This window comes from Dermacentor andersoni, chromosome 5 (assembly GCF_023375885.2).
Source record: "Dermacentor andersoni chromosome 5, qqDerAnde1_hic_scaffold, whole genome shotgun sequence".
In the NCBI taxonomy this organism is placed as follows: Eukaryota; Metazoa; Arthropoda; class Arachnida; order Ixodida; family Ixodidae; genus Dermacentor; species Dermacentor andersoni.
The window spans coordinates 161,526,888-161,553,383 of record NC_092818.1 but is presented as its reverse complement, the minus strand read 5'-3'; the positions used below and the strand labels follow the sequence as shown (position 1 = coordinate 161,553,383).

Genomic DNA, 26,496 nt, shown 5'->3' with positions numbered 1-26,496 from the left:
ATAGGAGTCGTGTACGGTGTGTCTAGGTAACGAGAGAGGAACGAGTGTTTCTCGCGTCAGAACACTATCGGAGCTGCGATGGTTCGGCCGCGCGTCGAGCGTGCGGCTGAAGAACAGGCGGCGCTCGATGAACGTCGCGTGCTGCTCTCATGGCTGCACACGTGCATGGATTACTATAAAAAGAAATCAAAGCCTCTTTCTGAAAGAAAGATGGTTGAACGCGAAGCTTTCCCTCAATGCAAACTGAATCAAAATCAAAGTCCAAAGCCGACGACCACGCAACGAACCCAAGAAATGCTGAGCGACCCAATGATATGCATATGTGATTTGATTGCCTGTTTCGGATTGTATTTTTTTAACGTTGAAGTTGAATGAAGACATACTTCGTCGAGTTGCATAGCCATTATTTTAAATCATGTAGCCATTGATTACACGCACACACACTTTTACGGACGACCCCATTTGCATTCACGTACGGCCGTCTCTTCTGCCGTGCGCTGCACCTGCGGCCTACCCGTGGTGACAGCCGAGAACGCATTGCGTGACGCGCGTAATGCAATGCAGATATATACAAGTCATCTGGGTAGCGTGGCGTTCAACCATCTTTCTTTAAGAAAGGGGCTTTGACATTTTTTCCAGATCCTAAGACGAGCCCGTGTTCACGCGCACTTGCTGTCTCCGATAAGCAGGGAAGCTCAGTTAATCGCGAGAAGGGTAGTGTCATGCCTAGCAGACGCAACTTACGCTTCCAGTGACCTTTGTGCCCAAGCGCTACTCTTTCCGAGCTCGTCGCTTCGTGCCGTTATCAGGCATGGATGGGCCGGCCAGTCGACGCTGAAGCGGCGCTGCGAATGTGAACTGTAGTGTTCTACGTAGAGGTGCAAGTTGGCTTTCCTACAGTGCGTTTTCGGTACTGACGGACGAATCAGTGAGACATAGAAAGCTTCGCTTTGATAAACAAGCACTAGACCCGTTGAACTGAGAATCCTGCTACACCCCCGCGCTACTGACGTCATTCTCTCCACCAACAGCAGTCGTGTGTCTAGCTAACGGCGTGGGAGGAATGAGTGTTGCTCGCGTCAGAACACCATCGGAGCTGCGATAGGTCGGCCGCGCGTCGTGAGTTCGACCAAAGAACAAGTGATGTTTGATGAACGCCGCTGGGCCCTCGCTCGAGAAAAGGCTCGTCGTCGACGTGCCGACCTCGGCGTGAGGGAGGGCGAAGCCGCGGCGTTACGACAACGAAGAGCTGCAGATCCCGAGATTCGCTTGCACCCCTATTCACAGTAGTGGATGGGCGGCCAATTTCTTTATGTTCTCCCACATTTGTCAGCCTGCTAAGTGAAGCTCTTTTTCTCTGACATTTCTCCAAATATTGTGGCAGTTTACAAAAACGAACACGAATAGGTTTAATACTAGTACGGAAGCTGGGAACTCGACATCTTCGCTAGTCGTTGCATGGAGTCACTCGCGGGCGGATAGCTGCAGTGACCTCGCGGTCTCTAACGCCTTTCCTAATGAACAACGTTCCGCGTCACTATTTTGAAAACTTCGTTTCATCTTCCGTGAGCCATTAACCTACGAGTCGCTTTCCCTCCCCCAGAAGCCGTGAGGAACGTGTGACACCCACCCCCACGTGGAAGAGACGGCTTCGGCGGAAGGTACGCGGGAAGCAAGGCAGGCATGCTGCTTGAGGAGGCGCTCCGCGAAGTGGGCGACTTCGGCCGTTTCCAGTGGCTGCTCATAGTCTACCTGTGCGTGTTTGTGGCCCCACTGCGCGTGCTGCCACTGTTCGGGCACATCTTCAGCCTGCTTGTGCCGCCGCATCGATGTCGCCTGGACCCGCAGCTGCTGGAAACGCTCGAGGGTCTGAGTAACGCGACCAGCGAAGATGCGAGCCTGTTGCTGGACCTGGCGCTACCACGGGAGCCCGACGGCGCGTTTAGCCAGTGTCGGATGTACGACACCAATTCGACGCTGGCCCTCTGGTTCGACGCCGTGGAAGCATCGACATTAGGAAACGTGTCTACCGTCGCCGGAGTCCGCGCAATCGTGCCGTGCCAGTTTGGATGGGAGTATGACTTTTCGTACTTCTACCCCAGCGTGGTTTCAGAGGTGAGGATGCCACACCTTGCTGCTGTCTACAAGATTGTATCCCGTTTGTAACGCGTATAGGTATCCTTCGTAGATTTGAGGAACAGAGACCCCTGTCACGCAAATGCCTTTAGTCTCTGTCTCCTCTTGAAGTTTCAAGTAAAATAAACTTTAATTTCTTTTTTTTTTTCTTCAATCAGGTGGATGGCAATAATTCCCTTTCGCAGTTTGGTATCTTGGCGAATTCTTACTACATAATCGTGGTTGTAAAAGCTTTTTGGGACTTGACTCATGAGCGTTGACTCTTCGTAGTCAACGTTCACGCTGCGACGATTCGTGTGAATTTCTTTCTTAGTGTGTCGTCGTATTTGCGCTAAAACCTGCATGACAAAACAACCTTGGAGACTAAGTCATATCGCGGGAGGTGAAATAGCATGACTTTGTTTCCCATAATCGCAGCATTTTTTAAAACACTGGCGCAGATGGACTGGGTGTGCGAGAATTCATGGAAGGCATACGTGTCCAACACAGCATTCTGGGTTGCAACAGCCATCGGCGTGCTCATATGCGGTGACGTCAGCGACAGGTAGGCTATCAAAGACATGGATGCATTCACGCTATTGGAGCAGTGTTTACACGTCTGCAGTAAGTTCATTTTAACAAATATCAGGCCTGTAACAAAATATTTAAAAGTCCGAAGCCTGGGAATATTTCGTCATCCTGTGGATTTTCATTCCAATGTTAGGAACATGCCGGTGATTATTTATCGCCTCCTTCCTGGTGACACCGGGACCGTTCTATTATTACTTTTTCTTTTTTTTGCTGAAAATGGAAGTTCGTTGTATACAGCTGCTTTGCTCGATAAATCTTATATACATAGGTTGTTGAACCTGGTCATTTGCATCGAGTTTATGCGCGACGAAGCAAAAGCCCGAAGATGTATGCAGAGTGAAAGCTGCCGGTTGTAAAATAAAATAAGAAAAAAAAACTCAGTGTTCTTCCACTCTGTGAAGAAGGATGACCAGCGAAGCTGTGTGTTTGGGCCCCTTAATGGCGAAGTGTACTTTCGCAGCGGGTCGGCCCGGCATTGCACTATCTTCGGGATCGGTGCACGTATGGGCAGTTTCGTGTCTGCACACGGACACGAACCTGGGGGAACTAGCCCTTAACAGTTTCGCTGTAATGAATTGGAACAAGCGTGAACAAGTCCGGCTGGATATGCTAGGTGAAAAGTATACGCTCGGAGAAAAGACAAAGCGGGCGGGCGAGCTGTTGGTATGTGTGTTCGCGTGTGTGCCGCAGGATCGGCCGGGTCCCGGTGATGATTGGCGTGAACGTGATGTGCGGCGCCGCCGGCCTGTACACGTACTTCACGGCGGGCTTCGAGCACTTCGTGGTGAGCCGCGTGTTCGTGGGCCTTTTTGTGCTCGCCGTGAGCATCATGCCCTTCGTCCTTGGTAAGCACTGTCTGGCTCCTTGCATCAGCATGACGAGTGCATGCTGCCAAAGGTTAAGAAGGTTGCGAAAAAGTTTATCGGCGGCTGTTAAGGTCGTTATGTAAGCGTGCTTATTCGTGTGGAAGGGTTGTGGATTGCTTCAGCAGATTACATCAATTACGATTTGATGACGCTCTTGGGAACGGGGCACTTGTCCACAAACGGGCATTGACCAGCGTTTTTACATCGCTGGGGTAATATGTGCTGCTGTCCCTCTCGTTAAAATTTTGTTGTCTATTCAGAAATGGAAACATATTCGTTATTCGAAGCGGCATTCATAACATAATCCTATATTTACAAAACTTCTAATACGTAAGAAGCTCCCTCGTTGGCCATTTTCATGCGTCCGCCACTCACGATAAGGATGGGCATGGTAACGAGAATATCCCGTGGAGTGGAGACGGTCAATCTCCGATAGCACTTACGCGAGATAAAATTTGTGAATATACTTACTCAATTTTCCACCCCTAACGAACCTGCAATTTTTTTCAGTGGTTGAATACGTGGCTCCGGAACGACGCATGATGGTGCTAAGCGCGTTCCAATTCTCGTACCCACTTGTGGGTGCCGCCTTTCCCTGGATGGCGTACGCCCTGGCCGATTGGAGGATCCTCACCCTGGTCTGCGCCGTGCCCCCTCTGGCGGCTCCCTTGTTTTCCTGGTCAGTGTGCGGCTGCAACCTAAGCACACAAAAGAAGTGCTTCCGGGATGCTTTATGCCGACAATGATTACTCGTCTCGTATTCAGCTCCATCTATGAAAGTTCTTGCAACCGCAAATAAGTAGGGGCACGGAATATGCCTAGTGAAGCATTCTGATTTAGGACTCCTCTTGCGCTTATTTTGCATGCGTGTGCTTTTATGTTTCTCTCCTTAGAATGTGCATTTGTGTGTGTGTGTTTTTCTTTTATATAGTTCATTATACATGTAGCTTATCATCACTGATTCAACAAAACATTGATTCACATTAGGCGTTTGCGACTATTTTAAATTTTGAATACGAATCGAACAGTCTTTGCTACTCGCTTCGTATTCCATTAAAGAATTCACTGTTCGAAATTGGCGAATGTTTGTTTCTTTCGACTATGTAAAGGTTAACAAGACTTGTTTGAAGTCTCAAAGGAGAGAGAAAGATGTAGGTGGGGACAGCTCCGAATGACTCTGCTGCGTGCAGGAAAACTGAGTTTGCTGTAGAGGGGCACCAGTTCTTGAGCTAACGCAAGGAGCAGATAACACTCAATAATTTAAACTGATTCATTATGAACGTGTCATTTTAGGTAGCCTAAATGCCAATTTGGTGTCTTAATATAGGAAAAGAAATGCAACTTTCGGCCATGCAAACCAGTTTCCATTCCTCTGAAACAATGTGTGGTGGTGTAGTACCTCACTTCTTTTCTTCAACAAACTCAACGCTAAGTGTATCTGTCCCCTTTGTTTCCCATTACTGTCATTGTCTTGATGCACTAGATAACCTAAATCAACGGTTTTCCATTTGTAAGTTCCTCACTTGACATTTGTCTATTTGACACTGCCCATTTGTGAACAACATTACATGCATTTAAATATGACTGCAAATTAGCCCTGTCACTTAATCTCAATAAGTCTCTTTTTGACCAAGACAAATTCATGCAAAGTTTTATGTTTCACTCTGTTTAGAAATATAATATTCAATATCTGATTCTATGTTTGGAGGTCATTTTTGTCTAATATTCATATTCGATTTGATCCGGAAAGTTCACTCTTCGAACACATTTACTTTATGTACATTCGTCTGTAGCTGTTATGTTATGTTGTGATTCAGCTTTGTGTTATATATCCAGCATTATATATGCGCATGACTATAGCATAAACACGCACAAACGATTGAATATGTACACGCACTCTGCTGTTTTATATGTTCGTATAAAAGCGGTCAAGCATCGCTGAATCACTGGTATTTGCAGCCGCGCGTGGCATATATGGTTGATGCCATATTTGTAGATTTCTCGAAACCTTTTGATCGGGTATCCCACAGAAAAAAAATAAGAAGGTTCGCAAGCTGCAACTTAATTGACGATAATACCACATTTTGGATCGAAGAATTCTTGCGCAGTCGCTTTCAACACGTCAAGATTAAAGAGCAAGATTTCTAGCTGTACTGCGGTCATATAGGGCGTGCCACAGGGGTCAGTATTAGGGCCGCTTCTCTGTTTAATTTACAATAATGACAACGCTAACAACATAAATTCTAATATACGCCTGTTCGCCGACGACTGTGTGATATATGGACAAATAACTAAACCGATTGACGTAATGCTCGTGAAGGCTGATATAGAATCGGCTTACATGAGTGATGCATACCATGGCAAATCAAGATGAACATCGACAAAACAAAGCTGATGACGTTTTCTGCGCTCACTATAATACTGCTGCGAATAGCCATCCGATAAACAACAGCTTATTCGCAAATCTTTGCCGGTGATTACGATGATCCCTAATGGGAAACTTGAGCGCAGCTCTTCAGGTGTTTTGAATTCCACAGGTTGAGAAAACGCGAACGAAAGAAAACGCGAACACGGAAACATTTCTCGCGCGGAGCGCATTCTCATGCACATTCTCTAGTGGCGGCGGCGCGGGTGAAGTAGCGCATGCGATGTGGGTCCGAAACACACGTCAGCGCTTTGTTCCATATATGTATCGGTGGACGCGCTCGCCCTGCGCTCGCCGCATGCCTCAGTAATGACGTCATCGGCGCACTACGGAGCACGCTACTATGGCGCCATCTCGTAGTCCCGTGCGGCACTTTGCTTTCCTCCTCATCCTTTCGCCGTACTGTCCTCCTCCGCTTTCCGCCTCATGCTTTCACTGTAGCCTCCTCCTCGGCTTTCTTCCTAGCACTCTCTTCGCTAACGCCACCTTTCATACCCCGCTGCGCTCCGCGTTCGCTCTGTTACGCCGATGGACGCCGACGCCAACGCTCAACGCAGGAACAGGCGCCTAAGAGCTGCGCTCTAAAACACAGTCATTTAATCATCTGGGTGTGCACTTCACGCCTAATCTAACATGGAAATGTTCACATGCATAGAGCATATAATAAAGCTTTTTTTAAAAATCAAATAGGTATTTTAAAGCGCCGTTTGTCGGCCGCCAATGCCGAAACGAAGCTGTATGCCTATACAATGCTAATTAGGTAAGCATTAGAGTACACATCGATAATATTTCTTCCAAATAGCGTTGACCTTTCAAGCCAGCTTGAATCTGTGCAGAGCAAGGCAGCCAGGTTCATTTCATCTACTTATTCATCTTATCAAAGTGTAATGGTGTTGTAGCGAATACTTAATCTCTATAATCTTAACACACGAGGCAGAATATCTCATTTTCTCTTTTTTCACTCGATGCATTCTTGATTGTGAGATGACATCTGTTGTGGTCACCTGCATTGATTTGCAAACGCTCCATTTCTATTGTACTTATGATATTTATTTTCCTTAGTATTTGTAGCCTTGTACCTGATGATTGAGTAATTATTATGTAATGCCCTCTGGCCCTCTAGGAAATCGAAATAAATAAACTCAGTGCCCTTTCTCTCTGTGAAGAAGGATGACCGGCGAAGCTGTGTATGTGGGCCCCTTAATGGCGAACTGCACCTCCGCCGCGGTTCAATCCGGCATGTCACTATCTTCGGGATCCGCCCACGTGCGGGGAGTGCTTAACGCCTGCGTAACCTCCGCCGTGGGTCGGCCCGGCGTTGCACTATCTTCGCGATTTTTTTCTACGCGCGAGCACGATAAAGGGGAAAGTAGCCCTTAACAGCTTATCTGTAATAAAAATAAAGAAAGAAAACTATGTACGAACGTCGCCAAGCTGCAGCAGCTCCACGTGACGTCATGAATTTTGACGGCGCTTGCTTGGACTTGTTAGATACGGGGCCGTTTCCTGAGCTTACTTCGAGTTCCCCAGACCTCATCGAATCGCACCACAGCTAATTAAGGAGCGCAGAAACACGGATACCACATTCCTGAGGCACGGCACGTGCAAACAAGTTGGCGGACCCCACTTCGTGTGCAGCCGGTGGAGCTATTCACTGCTTGACTCTTCCCGAAAGCGAAGCGAGAGCCTGGCACTGTGGTGGGTAAAGTGGGTCCCGAAGCAAGACGGCTGTAATGCGCCGTGAAATCTGGCGGCGTCGCCCCCCCCCCCCCCCCCATCCGCCTATTGTGACGGCGCCTTGCAAGTCAGCAAGGCAAGACCGCAGGGAGAAGGAAGCCCTCGGACAAACACACGAGCGGCGACTCTCTTCGCCGGGTGTGACTCCATCGCACGGGCGCCTACCATTGGCCGAAAATGACGTCACCCGAGCGGGCTCGCCGATTGGCCGAAAATGGCGTCACCTGAGCGGGCTCTCCCATTGGCCGAACGTGACGTGTCTTCGAGACACCGAAGGGCTTAAAAGACGCAGACCGGGAGCAGCAGGAGAGCATTCCTAGAGCATTCCTTGATTCATCTCTTTCGAGCTTCTTGCCACGGGCCGCAGCGTCCGAGTTGCTGCCGGCCCGTAATGACTTTAAGACTGTTAATTGACTCTCACTGTAAATAATGTAAATAAACCTCCCAAGTTTTTCATCCCGTCGTCCTCCTCAACTCCTACAACTGGTTGCTAGCGGTGGAATCGCCTCCAAATGCAACAGGCTTACTTAACTTTGGGGGGAATTTCTGCTGCGCCCCAATGGCGAAAATACGAGATATTTCAAATCTGTAACGTCACGCTGGCGTTCACACGCTGGAGTATGGGTGCGAAACTAAGAAAAACGGAAGCTCCGCTTTCATTTTCTCTCCTATAATGTTGAACGTCTTACCTCGAAATTAACGAAAATAGAGATTAAAAAAATAGTTTAGCAGTATGAACTAATTTAATGTTTCTCTAAAGTGTCCCGACAACGAGATTCAGTCGGACGAGCCTGCAGCGTTATTCGGGCATGTGCTATTCCAAAACTATAGTTAGCTTTCCTACAGTTTTGCAAAAGGCACATTTTGAAATGATTTATTTAAGTAGTCTGAACCATGCGTTGTCTCAATACTCGCAGGTTTGTCCCAGAGTCGTTACGGTGGCTGGTGTCTAGGGGCAAGGAGCAGCGTTCCAAGAAGATCCTGTTCACCATCGCTAAGATCAACGGCAAAAAACTGTCCGACGACTTCATGCAGAAATGCCAGGTATGCCAAGCCTTCTAGGTGGCGTCTTGTTCACGTTGCGAATCCAGGTTTTACAGGAAGAGAGAGAGGGGGAGAAGGAGAGAAAGAAAGAGGGTTAAATGCCCAATCAGATGGTGAAGCAATGACGATAGCCCTGATAGCTGGAGTCGTATCACGCGTGAAGCATTGTTGTCCATATGTATACGACACTTACTCAATATTTTGGTGATCTGTACGAGCGGCGTCACAGATATCACCTACGCCGCCACTTGTTTAGGAGGAAGGCTGGCGCAGGGTTGATAGTTATAATCATGTCCTTAACAGAGTTCTAAACTGAGTTCTATTTTAATAAGGGTTCTAAGTCGTTTTAATCAAATGCAGCTTCGAAAACTGTTTTGAAGAGACTTATTTTACAATATAGTCGATTGGTGAATAGTAATCGAAATACATTGCCTCAATATGCGCGATTCGTACAGGATCAGCGCATATTGCCATACTGCCACGTGCACGAATTGTGCGACCGATTGCGACTCTGGTTCGGCGCGAGCAGGCACGACAGTGCTTTAGAAGTACGCAGGAGAAAGAGAACCTTTGCACACCCTCGAATATGCTATAGTATTATACGTACTTAGTTCTTCAACACGGTGACATATGTTTGTCTCTCTCTTTTGTGACGGAAAGTTGCGAAATGCTCATGAAGTGCAAGCCTCCCAGGCAAACAAAGTTACAGATGCAGAAATGGGCTGTCACTGACTCTGAGAGGAAAGTATTGTAGGTATTAAATGGAGGTCAAGTAGTATCCCTTCATTGGAGATTAAGGAAACGATAGGGCGAAGTGGGAGATAGATAAGAAAAACGGAATAACTGATAGGACAAATGAGCTACAACTGATAGCAACGACAGAATAAAAATAATAACGAAACTTCACAAGACAAAGCTATTTTGCATGCTTTCTTTGTTAGTTACTTGAAGTAGCCTTTGGTAACTTGTGATTCTTTCAGCTTTTCCTTATATGCGCACGTGCGTCACTGAATATTTTGAATTAAGAACGTACATACTCCATGATCGTTGCAAAATACGAGAATACCACGTCTTCGAGTATATATAAAGCTGGAGATGTACTTAAAGTCCGGTTGCACAACTCACGTGTGAAGTTCGCCTGTGTGCTGGTCATATCTGCTTACTTCTTGCAGTTTCCTCCCCCAAACGAGCTCCGCAAGACGAAGGCATCACCAATTGACATGCTCAAGACACCAAACCTCCGGAAAAATTTTGTGCTGTCACTCATAGTGTGGTAAGAAAGAAATCATCGGGACTCTTGTACCATGGCGAAAACTACATACCAAAATATTGGCTGCTTATGTTTTCTTTTCATTTCTCAAACGTGGTTCTTCACGACCACCGTGTTTTGCTATATCATGGTCACATGCATTTGATGCCTTAAAACAGAGTGATTGTCCTTTAGCAAATTCATATGTCATTTGAGTTTTGACCATGCACATTGCACACGCCATAAAACGCAAATGTTGGCATAGAATACCGGGAATCAAACTGTCACTGTAGTTTCATTTGTGCAATACACTAGAAAAACAAAAGAACGCTCCTTGTAAAATGCCCGGAAAATAAACGCTGCTTGTCATGGTGAAGGGAAGTTTTGCAGCTGATAACTGACGATTAGCGCTCGCCATTGACGCTTTCGAGACTTTTGCGCTTTTGTTTCTCAATAACAATGTATTCGTCAGCGCATTCCAAGCGTTCCTGGCCTCTTTGAAAATGCGATACAAGACATCCTTTGCTGCTGTATCACTAACGCGCGATATTGCAGTACTTCTTATTGATATCTGTTGCATACTGAGGTGTTAACACCAGGAGATTTGTGGACCTGCGATTCGAAAGCGAAAACAGAAAACTCAAAATGTATTGCAAACATCCACAAGCAAATAACATAGTAAACCAGCATAATGTTAGGCACTGGGTAAGGCGTAGAATATCACAAGAGTAAAATTACTCCAACTTTACTGAAGTGAGGAACGAAAGAATGGGCTGTAAATGAACGACCTTGTAAGGTTTCCAGTTGTAAGTCTATTCTGGCTTAAAACACCTTGTGGTGTTACTGAATGCTACGTGTGAAATCACGCAAAGGCATTGTTCTATGTTATAAACGGAAGTCTAAGGTAATATGTCGCACATATAGCAGTACTACAGATGGAAAACAACACGAAATAGACACATTGGTGCCTGCCGTTGCAAATATGTAACATAATTTAAGAGATCAACAGTAGTGAAACAATGGACGTCTCAGCATGGAGCCTCCATTTTGACAAAGCATGTCGAAACGATGACAGGCATTGTCAAAACGTTGGCTCCAACATGAGACATTGATTATCAGATTAATGTTTATTACAGTAAAATCTTCATCTGACTGCGAGCCTTTGTCTTGTCTTGACAGAACTTAAGAAACTGACGGGCCCAGCTTTCTGTCTTAGCTATCTTTATAAAGTGCGTGCGTTTTTTCTAGATCGCCTCCAGAAAGCCGAAAGCGAATATGTGTCCTCGAGCAAGCCAGAGAAGCTCTTCAAACCACCGCTCATCTCCACAACGTGTCTTCGCACATGAAGTGATGTAATGACGGTTGACATAATATCAAATCCTGCTTTCGTTTGAGAAAGCGTTTCGATATATAGCTAGTTTACAGCGCAGGCGTCGTAGTTATGCGCGTCCTGTCGTTGTTATCAGCCCGTTCCTTCCGTCTTATTCTTCGCAGCTAGGTTGATGGATGCATCGATGTAAACACTGCTCACGATCGGAACACTTTGTGAACTCAGCCCTTCCTCTTTACATTACTCTTGGTAATTGCTGTTTTGCTGCTAACCACGCGTCAATGTGCAGGACTTTAGCTTGTCTGGTGTACACGGCCGGTCAGCTGTACGCAGCGAACGCGAGTCACAGTCCATTCGTTATGACCACGGCGGTGAACTTGGTGGACATCGTGGCCACGGGTACGGCGCTTCCTCTAGCCGACCGCTGGGGACGCAGGCCTACTATGATGACTGCCTACGCAGCCGCTGCAGTGGCCTACGTGTGTTCCGTTGGGGTACCACAAGGTATAAAAATCCCTGGATATATTGTCGGAGTATTGACCACGAGGGTAGCCAGGGGCCGTGTTTTGTAAAGATTCATATCAATTTCAACTCTTTTCCTAACATCCGTCCCGCCGAGTAGACAAGCCTGGTGACAACGGCAGGGAGGCTGCGACTGAGCCGATGAGGAATGGTGAAAATTATGGAAAATTAGCTGAACCCTTACAAAATACGGCCACGAGGGATTTGTTTCGTGGTGTGTTTAGATTCTGCTTGCAACCCGTGTCTCTTTCTTAGGAGGATCATATAAGCACGTTTATCAAAATTTGTTGGGACAGCCGATGCGGGAAAACGGAGTGCATGCATAGTCTTAAACAAAACAAAAGTATTGACAACCGCTTTTACACTGCGTGTTCCATCGCAGAGAGCCTGGCTTTAGGTACAGCGGTGTTCATGCTGGCGCGGGTGGCCTTGACCATGGCCTACAACGTGGGTTACCTGTACGCGGCCGAGGTCTACCCAACGGCAGCCCGGTCGCAGGCACTCTCCTTGCGCCAGGCCTTTGGCTCCGTCGGAAAGTTTCTCAGTTCGCAGGTCACTCAGCTGGTAAGTCTACATCTTATGCACTCGAAGTTCCCTGCATTGTCATTCCACCAACCCACATAACGTAACCACCCGACGTCGTGAGCCCGCCGCTTATGTGCTTCGTTCTTAAGAAAAAAAAAGTCGCAGTTTCGCCCGGAAGGCGAAGAATCAATTGCGATGGCAAATTAGTCGACAGCTATACGGAATAAAGATAGTGAGTAGTTTTATCTGCCGTATAAATTTATAAACATTCGCTTAATAACTAAATCAACTAGCATGGTGTCACGCGCGCACAGGTAAACATGAACACATCTCACTCGATGACCGCGGACACTCGCTGTCAAAATGCTGACGCGAGGAAGAGTGGCAGCAGTAGCAGCGAGCGAATCAACCTTCGTACTGCCCCTCGCTTCGACGCGAACTAAGCGGCGAGAACTCAGCGCGCACGAAGCCATCAACAGTCAGCGCACTCGTTCCCCATCGCAGATCGCTTTCAAGATAGGGCCCGCGCCGCTACGCCATACGCAGCCGAAGTAACCCCTCTATCTCCCTTCGCCCTGGTGCCTTGCGTACGACGGAAGACGGCGCGCTTCCTCTTCGCTTTCCTCGCTTGCGCACGCAGGATTGGGCCACCATCGTCGGCTCACGATCGCACGCTTTTACTCACACATAGAGCATACGGCGCGCAGCGACGATATTATCACCCTTGGACTTTATACGCAACATCACGGCAACGCAGACGGCCACGACGACGGCAGAAATGTGCCTGGAGTGTCACTATCTCAATAAAAAGAAATGAGCACTTTGTGTTGTCCTAAGTGATGCCTTTCAGTACTTGGCGCTTGTATATCCTTTGTTTGCATTTTGTAAACTTAAGGAAGCATATAGCCCCGCCTCGCTGTTCATGAACCTGCAGGAATCTCAGAATTAATGTGTGCGTGAATACAACCTTTGCCAAAGTATAGAAACTACTGCGCGCGTAACCACACGTGTCGTTGGCGAAGTATATAGGCCAAACCTCCTAGCAGGTTTCGGCGCTAGGTGGCTATGGAGTCTCAAAGGAACAGTCGTCTTCACCCTGTTGAACTTCGAACATTTTGACAAGGACCGCATCTAGTGTTTGGCGAAAGTACGATAAATAACTGAGAACTAATGCCAAGTTTCACCACAATCAGGTAACACCGACAATAGAACAACAGAAAAAGCAGCAGTACCGACAACGACCTTCATTGCAGACTACGAGGCCTTCCTGTGCACCTAACTTCGCTGTTCCTGCTTGCGGCCAAAAAGGGCGCCTGCGACGCCTGAACATTGCCTTTTGCATTGTTGCAGGCTATGTACGGCCGCCCCATCCCGCTGCTGCTGATGGGCGCCATGTCATTCTTGCTGGCGCTGCTCACGTTCCCGATGCCAGAGACCCTGCACCAGCGGCTGCCCGAGACACTTGAGGACGGCGAGGCGTTCGTGCACGGCCAGAACACGTGCTGCAGCTGCGTACCACTGCCGCAATCGCAGCAATCCTCGTCGCAGCGGACATCCGCCGGAAGGTCACGCTCGCTGTCTGTCATCTCGGCTGCCTCGGCAGTAAGCGTCAGCCCCGACTGAGCAGCGCTCGTTCGAACGAAACCATCATTCTACATGGCGAGCATGCGTACCTCCGAGAATGACGGCGAGTAATACGCCTACACAAGCGAACAGCAGTGGTAGCAAAAGCGTTGCTTGCTAAACAACGGATGGCGCACCACCATCATGGATTTACCTTGGCTCGGTGTCCTGACAAGACATGAGGTGAATTCTTGGAACGTTTGAGGCTGTACGTTTTGACGAACCGCCATCTCATCTTTCTTAACCGTTGACGATGGTGCGCCATGGTTTCTTGTGGGCGCATGTGTCTACTAAGCATATTTCTTTGTTTCGTGTTTAGAGAGAGTATTTATGTCCACAGGGTATCGGAATCCTGGCAATGCATTTCTCTGCAAAGTTCGGGGAATTTATATATCGAAACTGGTGTCATCTTGAAAATTCGTTCCAAGTGGATCCGCGTTGCGAACTCCACGGCTATAATTTGTAAATTGCAATATGGGCCATAATATAATTAGTTAGAAATTTATTAGCGAATATTTATTAATGAGTCGATTTTGCATCTCAATTTCTTGTGCAAGTATTGTCCGCCGCTTCGAGTAGACCAGCTCATGAACTAGAATTGTGATATCTGCCACAGGTAACTTTTAACATTTTTGAAAGTGTTCTGTGAAACACCCTGTATATAAACACCATTTACCTCAGAATTTTTCGTTAAACGTACATACAGCGGCCTGTGCATTTCTTCCGTAATTCTTTTTTACGCTTACCGGTGCTGTGTTTTCACTCAATTTTACCGTAGGATTGAATGTTGTATTTTTTTGCTCCACATCGTACAATAAAAAATGTTGCCTTTCTTTTCTGGTTCGTATGTATACAGCATGTCAGGCACAAACATTGACACCAGCTATATATATATATATATATATATATATATATATATAATTTGAAGATTGTTTAAACGTATAATCAATATAATTACTAAGTGAGTTCTGCGGGAGGACGCATACGGAAGCTATATCCTGGCAGCTTTTTGTGAACTATAACGCCTAAAATCAACACAATGGCTATTAGAGCTGACATATTTGAAAGCTACTGATTAATTTTCACCACCTAGAATTGTTTAACAATGCATGGTACACGAGCTATATTGTATGCAACTAATGCGTCCTGACACTTGGAGTCGAACTCGTGGCCTTGTGCTCAGCAGCAGATTGCCGTAGCTACTGAGTCATTGCGGCAATTATTCGCACAAGGGAAACTTGACATCCATATAGGCATATACGGTGTCTCAGCTAACTTTAGATAAACTGCGGAAAGCAAAAAAAAAAAAAAGAAGCGTCCGACGATTACGATACTCCCTAATGTAAAATTTTATCGCACTTAGCTCGATACGTGTTTTGAGACCGAAATCGCTGCACCGACTGGCAGCGGGCCAGTGCCGTCAGCGCCTTCGAAGAGGGAGGGGCAGTATTGGAACGCAGGCATTATGAACGTCATCGGAGCCAGCTGTGGAAGAAGACGATGACGAACGCGCGAGCACGAGCACGAGCACGTTCGCGCGGTTACGTAAAAAGAACGGCGCTCTAAAAAAATTAAAAAAACGAGAAATGAAAGGCTGCGCTCTAAAGACAAAGAGAGAGAGAGGGGGGGGGGTGGCGCTCTAAAAAAAATGATAAAAAAAGAAGGGCGGGCAATTCTGCACGCCGGCAATGAAGCACCACTCGGAAAGGGCGGCTCCTTGGCATGACCTCCGAGATCAGGCGTCACTCGCTGAAGCGCGCAGCGCACTGAAAAAAATCTCGGAGGTAACGAGCTAGTACTTCCGTCGTATTCGCTAACCACCATGTGCATGCATCGTCTGCTTGGATGTTGCTTAGCGGTTGCTACTGAAGAAAAAAAATAATACACCTCCATCACACCCTGAGGATGTACAGCGAAGCTGTTGACGACGTCACGCCCGCACGCACGCGTCCAAAAGTGCGGCATGCTTCCTCATTCTTCGAGGCGCTACGCGAAGCGATAGTACATTACTGAACTAAATGAATTTCTAAAAGTAAAACGCTTCAGAAAAATGCGTAGAGTACGACTTACACGCGAGCTGCAGACATGATAGCTTCAGATATTGTGGTTCAGATAGGCGGCAGAGCCGTTATAGCAGCATGCATCCTCATTCATTTAGACCCTCCGTCTACGCAAAGCGTTATTGAACTAATTGAATATCTCAAAGTAGAATGCGTCAGGAAAATTGCAAAATACGACTTATGCACAACCTGCAAGCATGATAGCATCGGATTGTAATTCGAATATACGAAAAACATAATTCCGTTACGCGGAAACTGAAACACAAAGGCTTCCAGCTGCTGTTCGTTCTTATGTGAGCAAAACCGTGCACGCGGACGCGTAAAATCCCGACTAACTAGAAGCTAGCAGTTTCACTCTAAAAAAGGATATAAAAAATGCGGTGCAAGATACGATTATAAGACCGACGGTGTTTTGTAGTCAGACTTTGATGATTTAGCACCGTAGGTCTTATAATCATATCTTGCACTGAGCTTTTATTATCATTTCTTTTTCTTAAACATTGTAGCCAGCGTTAGCTGGTACACATGGTATGTGTGACAGATTGCTGAGACTTGAAGCGCGTGTCATCGCATGACGGTTGCCGGCGTCGAAAAAAGAAAATGTGTGGGTGGGGAGGAATAAGTAATTCGAAATGGTCTCTATAGGCGCATAGCACGATGCTGACATCCTGAAGGACGGCCACCCTCTCGATGATACGTTGGATTACATAGGCTCACGGTAAAATCATTCCAAGGGACATTGTCTACGAAGACCTGCAGGGAACTGAAGCTGTGGTACCGTGCCGGACAGATGGCCACCACAGCCACCAAGCCATGCCAAGGTGTATCACCGAACTCTTCTGCGTTCCAATTTTATAGTTGCACTGACGTTTAATTTTGTTCTTGATTGAAGAAAATTAATAACACATTTATTAACAAACACATAAACAAAGGAACAAAAAAATAACAAATCACTCCTATTTCTGTTGCGCTGTGGCAGGCATAGTTACACACGAGGTTAGTGGCGAACAAAGGCCTCCCCACAAGTGAAGCGCAACAATGTTGCGCTTCACTTGTGTTGTGCTCCTTGTTTTCCACTGACCTCGTGTGTCACTGCGACTGCCAAAGGGAAGCAAAACGATGACGCTACACCAATCCTAGGTCCTTTTAACGCGCTGCTTACTTTCATAAAAGAAAAATCATGAGCCATTCCGCTTTGTGAAGGTGGATGACCAGCGAAGCTGTTTAGCATACGACACAGAGGTGACACAGAATTTTAAACGTGCGTACGGACTCACTTACTGTGATTTTTATATTGACACGTGTGTGACACATTCGCGTGGACTAGGGGAACACCGCTCCAAGGAGACGGAGGAAACTAAACATGTGTGACGTTTCGACGGGACCGCTACCACGGGAGAGCGCAAGGAATGGAAAGGAGACACAAGCGCTTGGAACGCCGACAAAGAGAGGGCGGTGCGAACGTAGACATGGCCGATGCGGGTCAAAGTGCAGTATCTGTTCTTATCAGTCTAATATCCGATACGGGTTGTATTTGGACCGAAAATATAAACTTATTTTTGCAAGTCGGCAGAGTGCTTGAAGCCTGCTTCACCTCCGCCGAAGGTCGGCCCGGTATTTCACTATCTTCGGGATCAGCCCGCGGTTTCGGGTCTACGGACGTCGAACCGCTGGAAACTAGCCACATGCAGCTTCGCTGTAAAAATAATTAGCGAACGACTCATTTATATCTCGGATTCTTATTTCGTTCCAAATAACTGAGCGGGTGACCTTTTAATAGTCGCAATAGAATGTTCAAATATCCAGCTTCTAAGTTACAGCTATATACTCATACGTGTGCGCTATTTACGTCACCGCTTGCGATGCAGTTATATCAACCTAAGCGCAATTTTAGCTTTCACAATTAAGCAACGTACTATTAATTACTGCTATAATTACTTAAAATCCTCTCAACAGCTGAGGCTGCAAAAGCATCGTCCCAAATAGGCGCTCTTTCAAACAGACGCGACAGAAACGGGGCGTATAAGACGGATCGAAAAGGTGACGCGCACAGCAAGGCGGAACAAGACGCCAGCCCGCAGCTTGCAGGCCATCCAACGCACGATGCCGCACCGGTCCGCCCGCACTCCGGCAGAATGCCCTGAAATCAGACCGCTAAACGTTAGTAACCACAAACAATGACGACGCATTGAACGATGTATCTACAGCTCTTATGTTGTTTCAACTTTCCTGAAAGGAAGCGCTCGGGTGGAGCAATTCCTAAAATTGAGGGGCTTTAGCAATTCCTGGCAACTCTCCCAAGGTTATAGGTTCGCCTGCAGCCAACAACCTCCTCCTCCTCCTCCTCGTTCAGACGCGACGGCCGTGCTCTACATGTATATAAAGTTAGGCAAAGGATCACCCATACTTGCTTGGGTCAACAGGGAGTGCTACCTTTTTGTCGGCGCACTACTTGTCCGTAATTGAGACCCACAGCGGATCTGTCTACACCGATAAGCGCGCGCACAGTTTTGTAATCTGCTCATGCGACCTTGGCACCGAGCCCACAATTGCTTGACGGTATAGGGGCATGTCAGTGCGCACGTCGCTACGCTGATCGAGCACACTTACGGCGGCAATGTCTCTAAGCGGACGTCTGGCCCTGGTGACGGGAGGCGCCAGCGGCATCGGCGCGGCCGTCTGCCAGGTTCTGGCCGAAGATGGTGCTGTAGTGGTAGTCGCTGACAAACAGCTTGAGGCCGCAAGGAAAGTCGCCGACTCTCTACCAGGTCAGTCGAAAAATCCTCCATATGCATCCACGTCTTAGTACTCATTCATGCCAGCTACCCGGAGAGGTGGCGCGACTGACCGTGAGTGGCGACCAAGGAGCAACTCGCGGTGGACGATGTTCACACCGTCCAGCACAATCCTATACTGAACCGAACTCACTGGCGCAGGAACAGCACAGCTAGGACGTCTGTATACGTTATATTACGCGGCGATGGCGGTGCGAACTGACGTGAACGGCAACAACCGCGAGACATTTCGGTGCGGCGACGGACGGAAAAACTCCGTCGCCACAACGAAATGTCTCGCGGTTGTTGCCGTTCACTTCAGTTCGCACCGCCATCGCCGCGTAATATAACGTATACAGACGTCCTAGCTGTGCTGTTCCTGCGCCAGTGAGTGCGGTTCACTATAGGTTTGTGACTGCGGTGACGCGACTGAAAAATCGAGCAGCGAGCGACTTACCCAAAACAGTCTCTTTGCGACCGAAGCGACCATTTGCGATCAACTTGGTCGCGCGACCTCTTGTAATCGCCGGTGTGAATGAGCCTTTAGTGCTAGCAGATACATATATTACAGCAAATATACTTGATTAAGCGTTCCGCATGGACTTCAATAATTCAATGTTTTTCCGCACGATTCTTATGGCATCTAAGGGGAATTTGTGTGGAATTCATTAGATTCCGTAAGAACTATACGGAAAGAATACGGAAAACATATGGAATTATTGAAATGGCATAGGGAACGTTTCATAGATATAGCTTTTCCCTCTTCAATATATGGGGACCATGGGACAGCGCACTCACGATGCCCTTGTGATTTATTTCATTTTTTTGTCGTCCCCAATATAAGTTGAAAACATCCTGACTGAAACGAGAAAAAAAACACAAGCCGCATTAGATGCAGTGATTGCCAAAGGATGTTTTGTTCAGAGAACAAAACATCCTTTGGCAATTTGGTTTATGTGGCCTTTGGGTACAGTGTACCATGGGCGTGCGGAAACCATTTACCTGGTCATTGTGAAAAGTGCTGCTGTAGTATCATATTCGGGAAGACCACAGTTTTGAAGAAAGCAAAAAAGAAAGAAAAAGAGATAAATAACGGAAGAATTCTAAATAAAAGAAGGCCCGAAATAAGAGCGTAAGTACGTCCTTTTTCGCAATGTCAAATAAAGAAATAGCCTTATTGCATGAGAATCTTTAAGCTTGTGTCGTAACAGCGCAAGCATTGTTTTTCTGGGCACGTCTACAAAAGGTTGGTAATCTTTGAATAAAAATTTAGTTGGCAGTCCGATCTTGTCCAGTGGTGCACGGCTTTTCCTGTGTGTCCTCGTTTGAATCGGTTTCGTTTCGGTTCCAGTTTATTATCCATTCTATAACAATGATTACGCAACACATAGTTTGTAGACGAGGGTCCCGAAGTTAATGACTGCTACGGGACCCTCGGTTTGAAGCTTATGTTGAATATGAACCAACTGTCCTCCACCAAGATATTTCTCTTAACCTCTACTCTGCTTCTTTCTAACGCTTCTTCTTGACCTTTGCTTGATCTTTGTGTGCTATTTTCTATTAGGTTACACTTCTGAGAGAGATTCGCTCGTAGTATCGCGTGGTTGCTACGTCGCGACTGTTAATAGATGGTGCACCGGCGCCGTCCGCTTTATCGGACGTACTGGATGCCCAAAATAGCTACAGGCGGCCGTTGTTAGCCTTGGCAACGTGGCCTTCTATCTGACGAGCGACGGTATTCGGATAAACATCGCAGCTAGACTAGATGAGTTGCCCTTGTCCTCTGAATAACAGTTTTCACCTTTAAGCATTGTCGTCACCTCACCGCCTATACCTACGTCCATCAGATATCCATCAGCTACACCCACACTAACAATACTTGGCTGTAAGCTTGGTAATGTCAAATGGGGTCCAAATAAAAACAAAACTTAAATTCTGCGGTTTCACGAACCGAAGCTACGATCTGATTATGAGGCACGGTATAGTGGGGGACTCAGGATTACTTTTTAACACCTGGTGTTCTTTAACGTGCACTTAATGCACGGTACACTGGCATTTTTTGCATTTTCCCGCAATAGAAATGCGGCCGCCACGGCCGGGATTCGATCCCGCGACTTTGTGCTTAGCAGCGAAGCGCCGTAGCGACTAAGCAACCACGGCGGGGTGAGTACAATTTGGGAGGTTAGGTTGACTCTATTACACTGGCAATGCTAAAGACATACATCTGCATTAAAAAAGAATAGGGATTTTCCATCCTAGTCTCTCACTTCGTGGATCCGTCTCCAAAGTTTGAGCCGCAATACATATCCCAAAAGAAATCTTAATATCTCAATAGATCTCAATATCTTATGCCCCACGCCTCAAAAAATTGATGCGCGTTACATCAGCGTCTCAACTTTCTCCATGCAGACAATCAAACAAACACTGTGTCGAATCGTCCGAACTCGCACACATGCCGAACTCGCATACAGAGAGGGGGTGATTTCCTTCTTGGTAAACCCGACGCAAAACCACACATTTCGAGCTGTGTGATGGTCAAGGCTCCAACCTTCATCGTTTCGGGTGTTCAGAGAGTCATATTACACGTCGATCTCGCACATGTACGTGACTGGTCTCCTGTCCTGGCAACTGCAGTGTGAGTGCGCGGGTTGTTGCGATGCTGTGACCAGGACTATAGGGACCAGGTTGCTCCGGTGCGGTTTTGGAACCGCGACTCTACGTCTCAGAACAATGCGTTACGCGGACATGTTGCCATATACCTTACATCTCACCTATTGTCATGCCGTGCGATGCAATAGCAGGCAAGGAATAAGGCTACCTGTTTACTATATAAGCATGAAGTTAGGTCTTCGGCCTATTTGCCTTGCGTCGGTGCCGTCGCCAATATTTTCTGAAGCATCACGGCTCACTGACTTATTATTGATGCCGAACAGGTGATGCAAGGCACCAGGCTGTGTACCTGGATGTCGGCGATTCTGCTTCTGTGGAGCAGCTGTTTACCTACATCAAAGGCACGTACGAAGCATTGCCGTTAAGTGCCGTCGTCAACTGCGCCGGCATTGGAGGCTTAGCACCTATCGTGGACTGCAGCGACGAACTTTTCGACGACGTCATCAGGGTCAACCTGAAGGTGAGTGGCGATCGCTCGGTATCGCCTGGTAGGCTTATTAGGCATTTCGCGACTTTATCACTAATAGTGAATAATTACTAGGCGCTGATATACTGGAATTCAGCATTTTATTTTGTTACGCCAGCAGCCTCTGTACTTCTAATCAGCTTCAACACTTTCATTTTTGTTTTATTGTCTTCACAAGAGTGATTCGTTTGAAAACTCCCAGAAAATGTTCCTCTCTCATCAAAACTACCTACATTCACTTCTCCATCGACCATACTATAAATACCACGTTCAACTTCTTTTGTCTCTGCATTATACCTAATTAGAGCTATCACTAAATGCAGCACGCTTTTTTTTTTCTCTAGACCTTCAGTGTCCCATTTCCTTAACCACGCTTAGTAGTATGTTGTCAGTCACACACAACAGCAATAATTTCTGATCATATTAAAGAAGTTTTTGTAATTGACTCAAAGGTGCTATATCGCAAGCATGTTGTCTTTAATTTGTAGCATATACTGAGTGTTTCAGCGAAAATTTTCAAAATTTTTTAGAGGTTGCCTGTAGCAGGTAGCACAATTCTAGTTCATGAGCTGGTCTACTCGAAGAGGCGGATATTAATTGCAAGAACACTTGAAATGCATAATGGACTAATTAACAAATTAATGAAAATCACTGATTATGTTTTTAACTAATTACCTGCTGGCCTATATTGCAATTTACAAATTCTAGCCATGGAGTTCGTGAGGCGAATGCACTTGGAACAAATTCTCAGCATGATACCAGTTTTGAGATATTAATTCCCGAACTTTGCGGAGAAATGCATTGGCATCCCAGTTACTTTCTTAACAAAACGTCGTTTATGCATTCAAGCACGAAAGTAACTGGAACGAACTGAACTTCCGAAAAAGGCACGTGGCAACACTTCCTTTTAATGGCTCCAGTATCATCTTAAGAAACTGGAAGCCCATGATCCGTTTCTGCTAAGGGATCTTCCGACATTATACACTACCTTTCTCGACATTTTGACGTTTTATTTAAGGCTATATCCATAGATATTAAAGACTCATATTATTCTATTCCGCATCAGGCACTCTTGCTTGTTATGGAAGAAGCTATTTTCAGTTTTGGTGCTGTGGCATTCCAAAATGAGTGCGGTGTTCCTGTTTCGGATATTACAAATTTCTTCAGATTTACGCTATCCTCAATCTTCGCTTAATGGAATGGGAACTTCTTCCTTCAGAAAAGCGGGATATGCATAGGGTCTTGTATCGCTCCCTTGTTGAGCGATTTACTTTTGGCTTATTCAGACAGGAACGTCCAGTCCTGGTTGGGCAATACAAAATTCGGAAAAGCCTTTCGTTTCGTGGACGATTTTCTGATCCTGTTTCAACTGTGAGGTCAGCAGTGTTGCGGCCTCTGTTCGGCAAACGTTGGTTCTGTTTGAAGAATACCTAGCCCCGCTCTCGCTTACGCATAAACTTCCGGATAATGGATCCCTTAGGTTTATAGATCTAAAGCTATCCTTTAAACGGCATCATGTACACTGGATGTATGAACCGCGTGCCAATAAGCCTCTATTATCCTGTGAATCCGCCCTTTCAAAACTGATTAAGAGAGGTATCGTTGATACTTCCTTGTATATTGCACTAAATTAAATTCTGCTGTCATTTAATAGAACCTAGTTTCAGTTCGCCGATCGCACGCTTGAAGGAAGCTGGGTACCCTCGCAATGGTACCCTCGTCTCAGAGAAGTTGCGCAGTAGGTTAAGCATTGATTCTCAGAGCATCGAGCCTTAGGTACATGATTGAAGAAATAAAACAGCTGTTCTCCCGTACATCCATGGGATCTCTTAGCAACTAATCCTGTTGCTAAGGAACGCAGTTCTTGTATCAATCACAACAGGAAAAAGTTTACGGATTGCTCAAAAAGTGTAGTTTACAGGATGCCCCTGAGGGCACACCGGTAGATGTCAAAATGTTAGACTGCAACAACATAGCAATAAAGTGCGCAAAGGGTGACAGGGGATTTCTAGGTGTCCATTGTGCAGAACGCGGGTGTGTTCAGTTCTTTGAAAAGACCAGTATCTTGGCTAGGCACCCTAATGAAAACACAAGACTTATCATTGAAGCAGCAGCGATCGCTGAGGGTGACTCGGTTAGTAAGCCGTCAATTACTTTAACAGATAAAGAACTTGCTTTCTTGCAATGCTTCTTGAGATCGCATATGCGCTCTCGTTCGTCTTAAGGTAGGCGGTCATGTTTCGTTTGAATTCTGAATGCGTACTCATGCTGGCTTCATGTTTTGGAGGGGGCGTCTTTGTCTTAGTGTCTTGGTTATATGTGCTTGCTATTCGAAATAATAATTCGCCTGGAAGTCAGCGCTTCCTTTAGATTAAATTCTAGGATTTTACGTGCCAAAACTACGATCTGACTATGAGGAATGCCGTAGCGGGGACCTTCGGAAATTTGGAGCACGTGGAGTTCATTTAACTTATACTTAAGTCGGCGCTTGTTGTCTTCGTTCTTTCGGTCCTCTTGTCTATGTACGCGTTAAGCTTGCAATCGAGTAGACCGCCTTATGAACTAGAATTATGCTATCTGCCACAGGCAACTTTTTTTTTTTTTGAAAGTGTTCGCTGAAACACTTTGCATATCTGCAGGGCACTTTCCTGGTGACCCGAGAAGCCAGCCGCTACATGCTCAGCTCGGGCCAGCCAATGCCCGAGGGAGGCGCAGCCATCGTAAACGTTGCCAGCATCTTTGGCAAGACCGGCCAAGAAAGTTGTGCTCCTTACGCCGCTTCCAAGAACGGCGTCGTAGCACTGACCAAATCGGCAGCGCAAGAACTGGGGGCGCACGGCATTCGCTGCAACGCCGTGCTGCCAGGTTGGATTGAGACCCCCATGAGCGCAGGGGCGCCTGAAGCCTGGAGAGCAGTGGCGATCGCTACGACGCCGCTTGGAAGAACCGCTCAGCCGAGAGAAGTCGCGGAGACCATCAAATTTCTGTGCTCGCCAACCTCGAGCTCTTTCGTCACGGGTGCCGCGATTGAAGTCTCGGGAGGTTGGCGCATGTGAGCTCCCGCTCGATAATTCTACGAAAACAGGGGCAGACGTTTATCACGTGGTCCGAGGCACTGGGATCGTAATGGCTTTACCTGGAGATGCGAAACAAGCAATAAATATGTGGCCTGGCATTGTGCCAGAGGTCGTATCCTGTTTCAATCTATTTTCGTTATATCATTTGCAGTGCGTGATTGGTAGCTCGAGAGGCCCTTTAATGAACATCGAAGAGGTGTTGACCCGGCAGCATCCCCGGTGTGCTAATCCAGATAGAAACAATGATAAATGATGATACGCAAAATGTGCGAGACAAACACATAACATGCAGAAAACACTCTATAACTCAGTCATATACCTACATACATAACTAAAGTAGCTAATTGAGACCAGTGTCTCGAAGAAATGTTAAAAGCGTCTTCGTAGCGTGGGACGCAGAGCAAGCCCATGGTCTAAGTACATCTCATCTCGTAGCTCAAGGCATGATTCTTGAAGTACATTTTGTGCGTACAATAGGGCTGTCCTTTGAAATGTGAAAATGCTGTCGTAAGTGATTAAGTGGGCCCTGTACTTTCGCGCATTAGACACAGGGAACAGGCTCAATCACGTCCACTTAATTCTGTATAATAACGGTTTTGTATTGGAAACGCTATGACGAATACGGTGCATAGGTGCACGGTAATGCCCGTCCATTAACGCCGCACGGCATGCGTATCTAGCAGATTGAGTCATTAGTGCGAATAAGTCTCTGCTGCTGTGAATAGTAAGCGCCACGCAAAGGAAGACAGTAACTGAACCGTAATTCCCTAGAAAAGGATGTTTTGGGATTTCAGCTATAGAGTTGCTGTAAGCCGAAGCCACAACGCAGTCATGGAGTATACTTTGCTTACTATGCTACAGCGAGAGGACATCGCCTGCATGCACTATACTACGCTGTGCAGCAACGTACATGTTTTGGCATAGAAATAATTGATGTCAGTTGACAAGCTCGTCATTAGCACCTTGCGAGTTTAGGGACTTGTTGATTACAAGTGAGTACGTCAAGATGACCTATGCACTGATTGGCAGCTTTAGATGAAATCTGCACGCATTGCGGCCAGCTCTGTGAACGCACTAGGCTGACCTTGGCTGAGATAGCAGCATCTGCAGATGTGAGAACCCACACAGCTGTACCACATAAAGCTGTTGTTATGAGCCATCGGTGTAGATGTGACGATGTTGCTGGTGGCAACAGGAGTAGTGTTGTGAAAGCGTAAAATATCTGAATGCTGGTCTTGAGGTTCTTGTCTCGCTTACATATTGTATCAGAGGCCAGACCCAGGAATTTGTGACTAGCGAAACAAGGTGTATGGGTGCCTTCTTCTTTTCGGACACAGCGCAGGACGTTTTGATTTGAAAACGCCACTGCAGCACACTTTTCCACCGACACTTTCAGCCCTCAACTACGCGAGAACTATTCTA

At 46.6% G+C, this 26,496-nt stretch overlaps 2 protein-coding genes and 1 pseudogene across 2 annotated transcripts; all 3 read left to right on the top strand.

The window, feature by feature from the left end:
- Positions 1–1,609: 1,609 nt before the first annotated feature.
- Positions 1,610–14,863, top strand: LOC126531522 (solute carrier family 22 member 7-like). Its single transcript, XM_050179069.3, has 9 exons — positions 1,610–2,115; positions 2,577–2,680; positions 3,397–3,551; positions 4,083–4,251; positions 8,652–8,778; positions 9,951–10,051; positions 11,647–11,861; positions 12,262–12,443; positions 13,755–14,863. The coding sequence occupies exons 1-9, from the start codon at positions 1,684–1,686 to the stop codon at positions 14,025–14,027; spliced, it is 1,758 nt and encodes a 585-aa protein (XP_050035026.1). The 5' UTR covers positions 1,610–1,683; the 3' UTR covers positions 14,028–14,863.
- A 2,693-nt stretch (positions 14,864–17,556) lies between these two features.
- Positions 17,557–17,735, top strand: LOC126532581 (U2 spliceosomal RNA; annotated as a pseudogene).
- Positions 17,736–18,649: 914 nt separating this feature from the next.
- Positions 18,650–25,200, top strand: LOC126531528 ((3R)-3-hydroxyacyl-CoA dehydrogenase-like). Its single transcript, XM_050179075.3, has 3 exons — positions 18,650–18,855; positions 21,795–21,991; positions 24,637–25,200. The coding sequence occupies exons 1-3, from the start codon at positions 18,705–18,707 to the stop codon at positions 25,051–25,053; spliced, it is 765 nt and encodes a 254-aa protein (XP_050035032.1). The 5' UTR covers positions 18,650–18,704; the 3' UTR covers positions 25,054–25,200.
- The last annotated feature ends 1,296 nt before the right edge of the window (positions 25,201–26,496 follow it).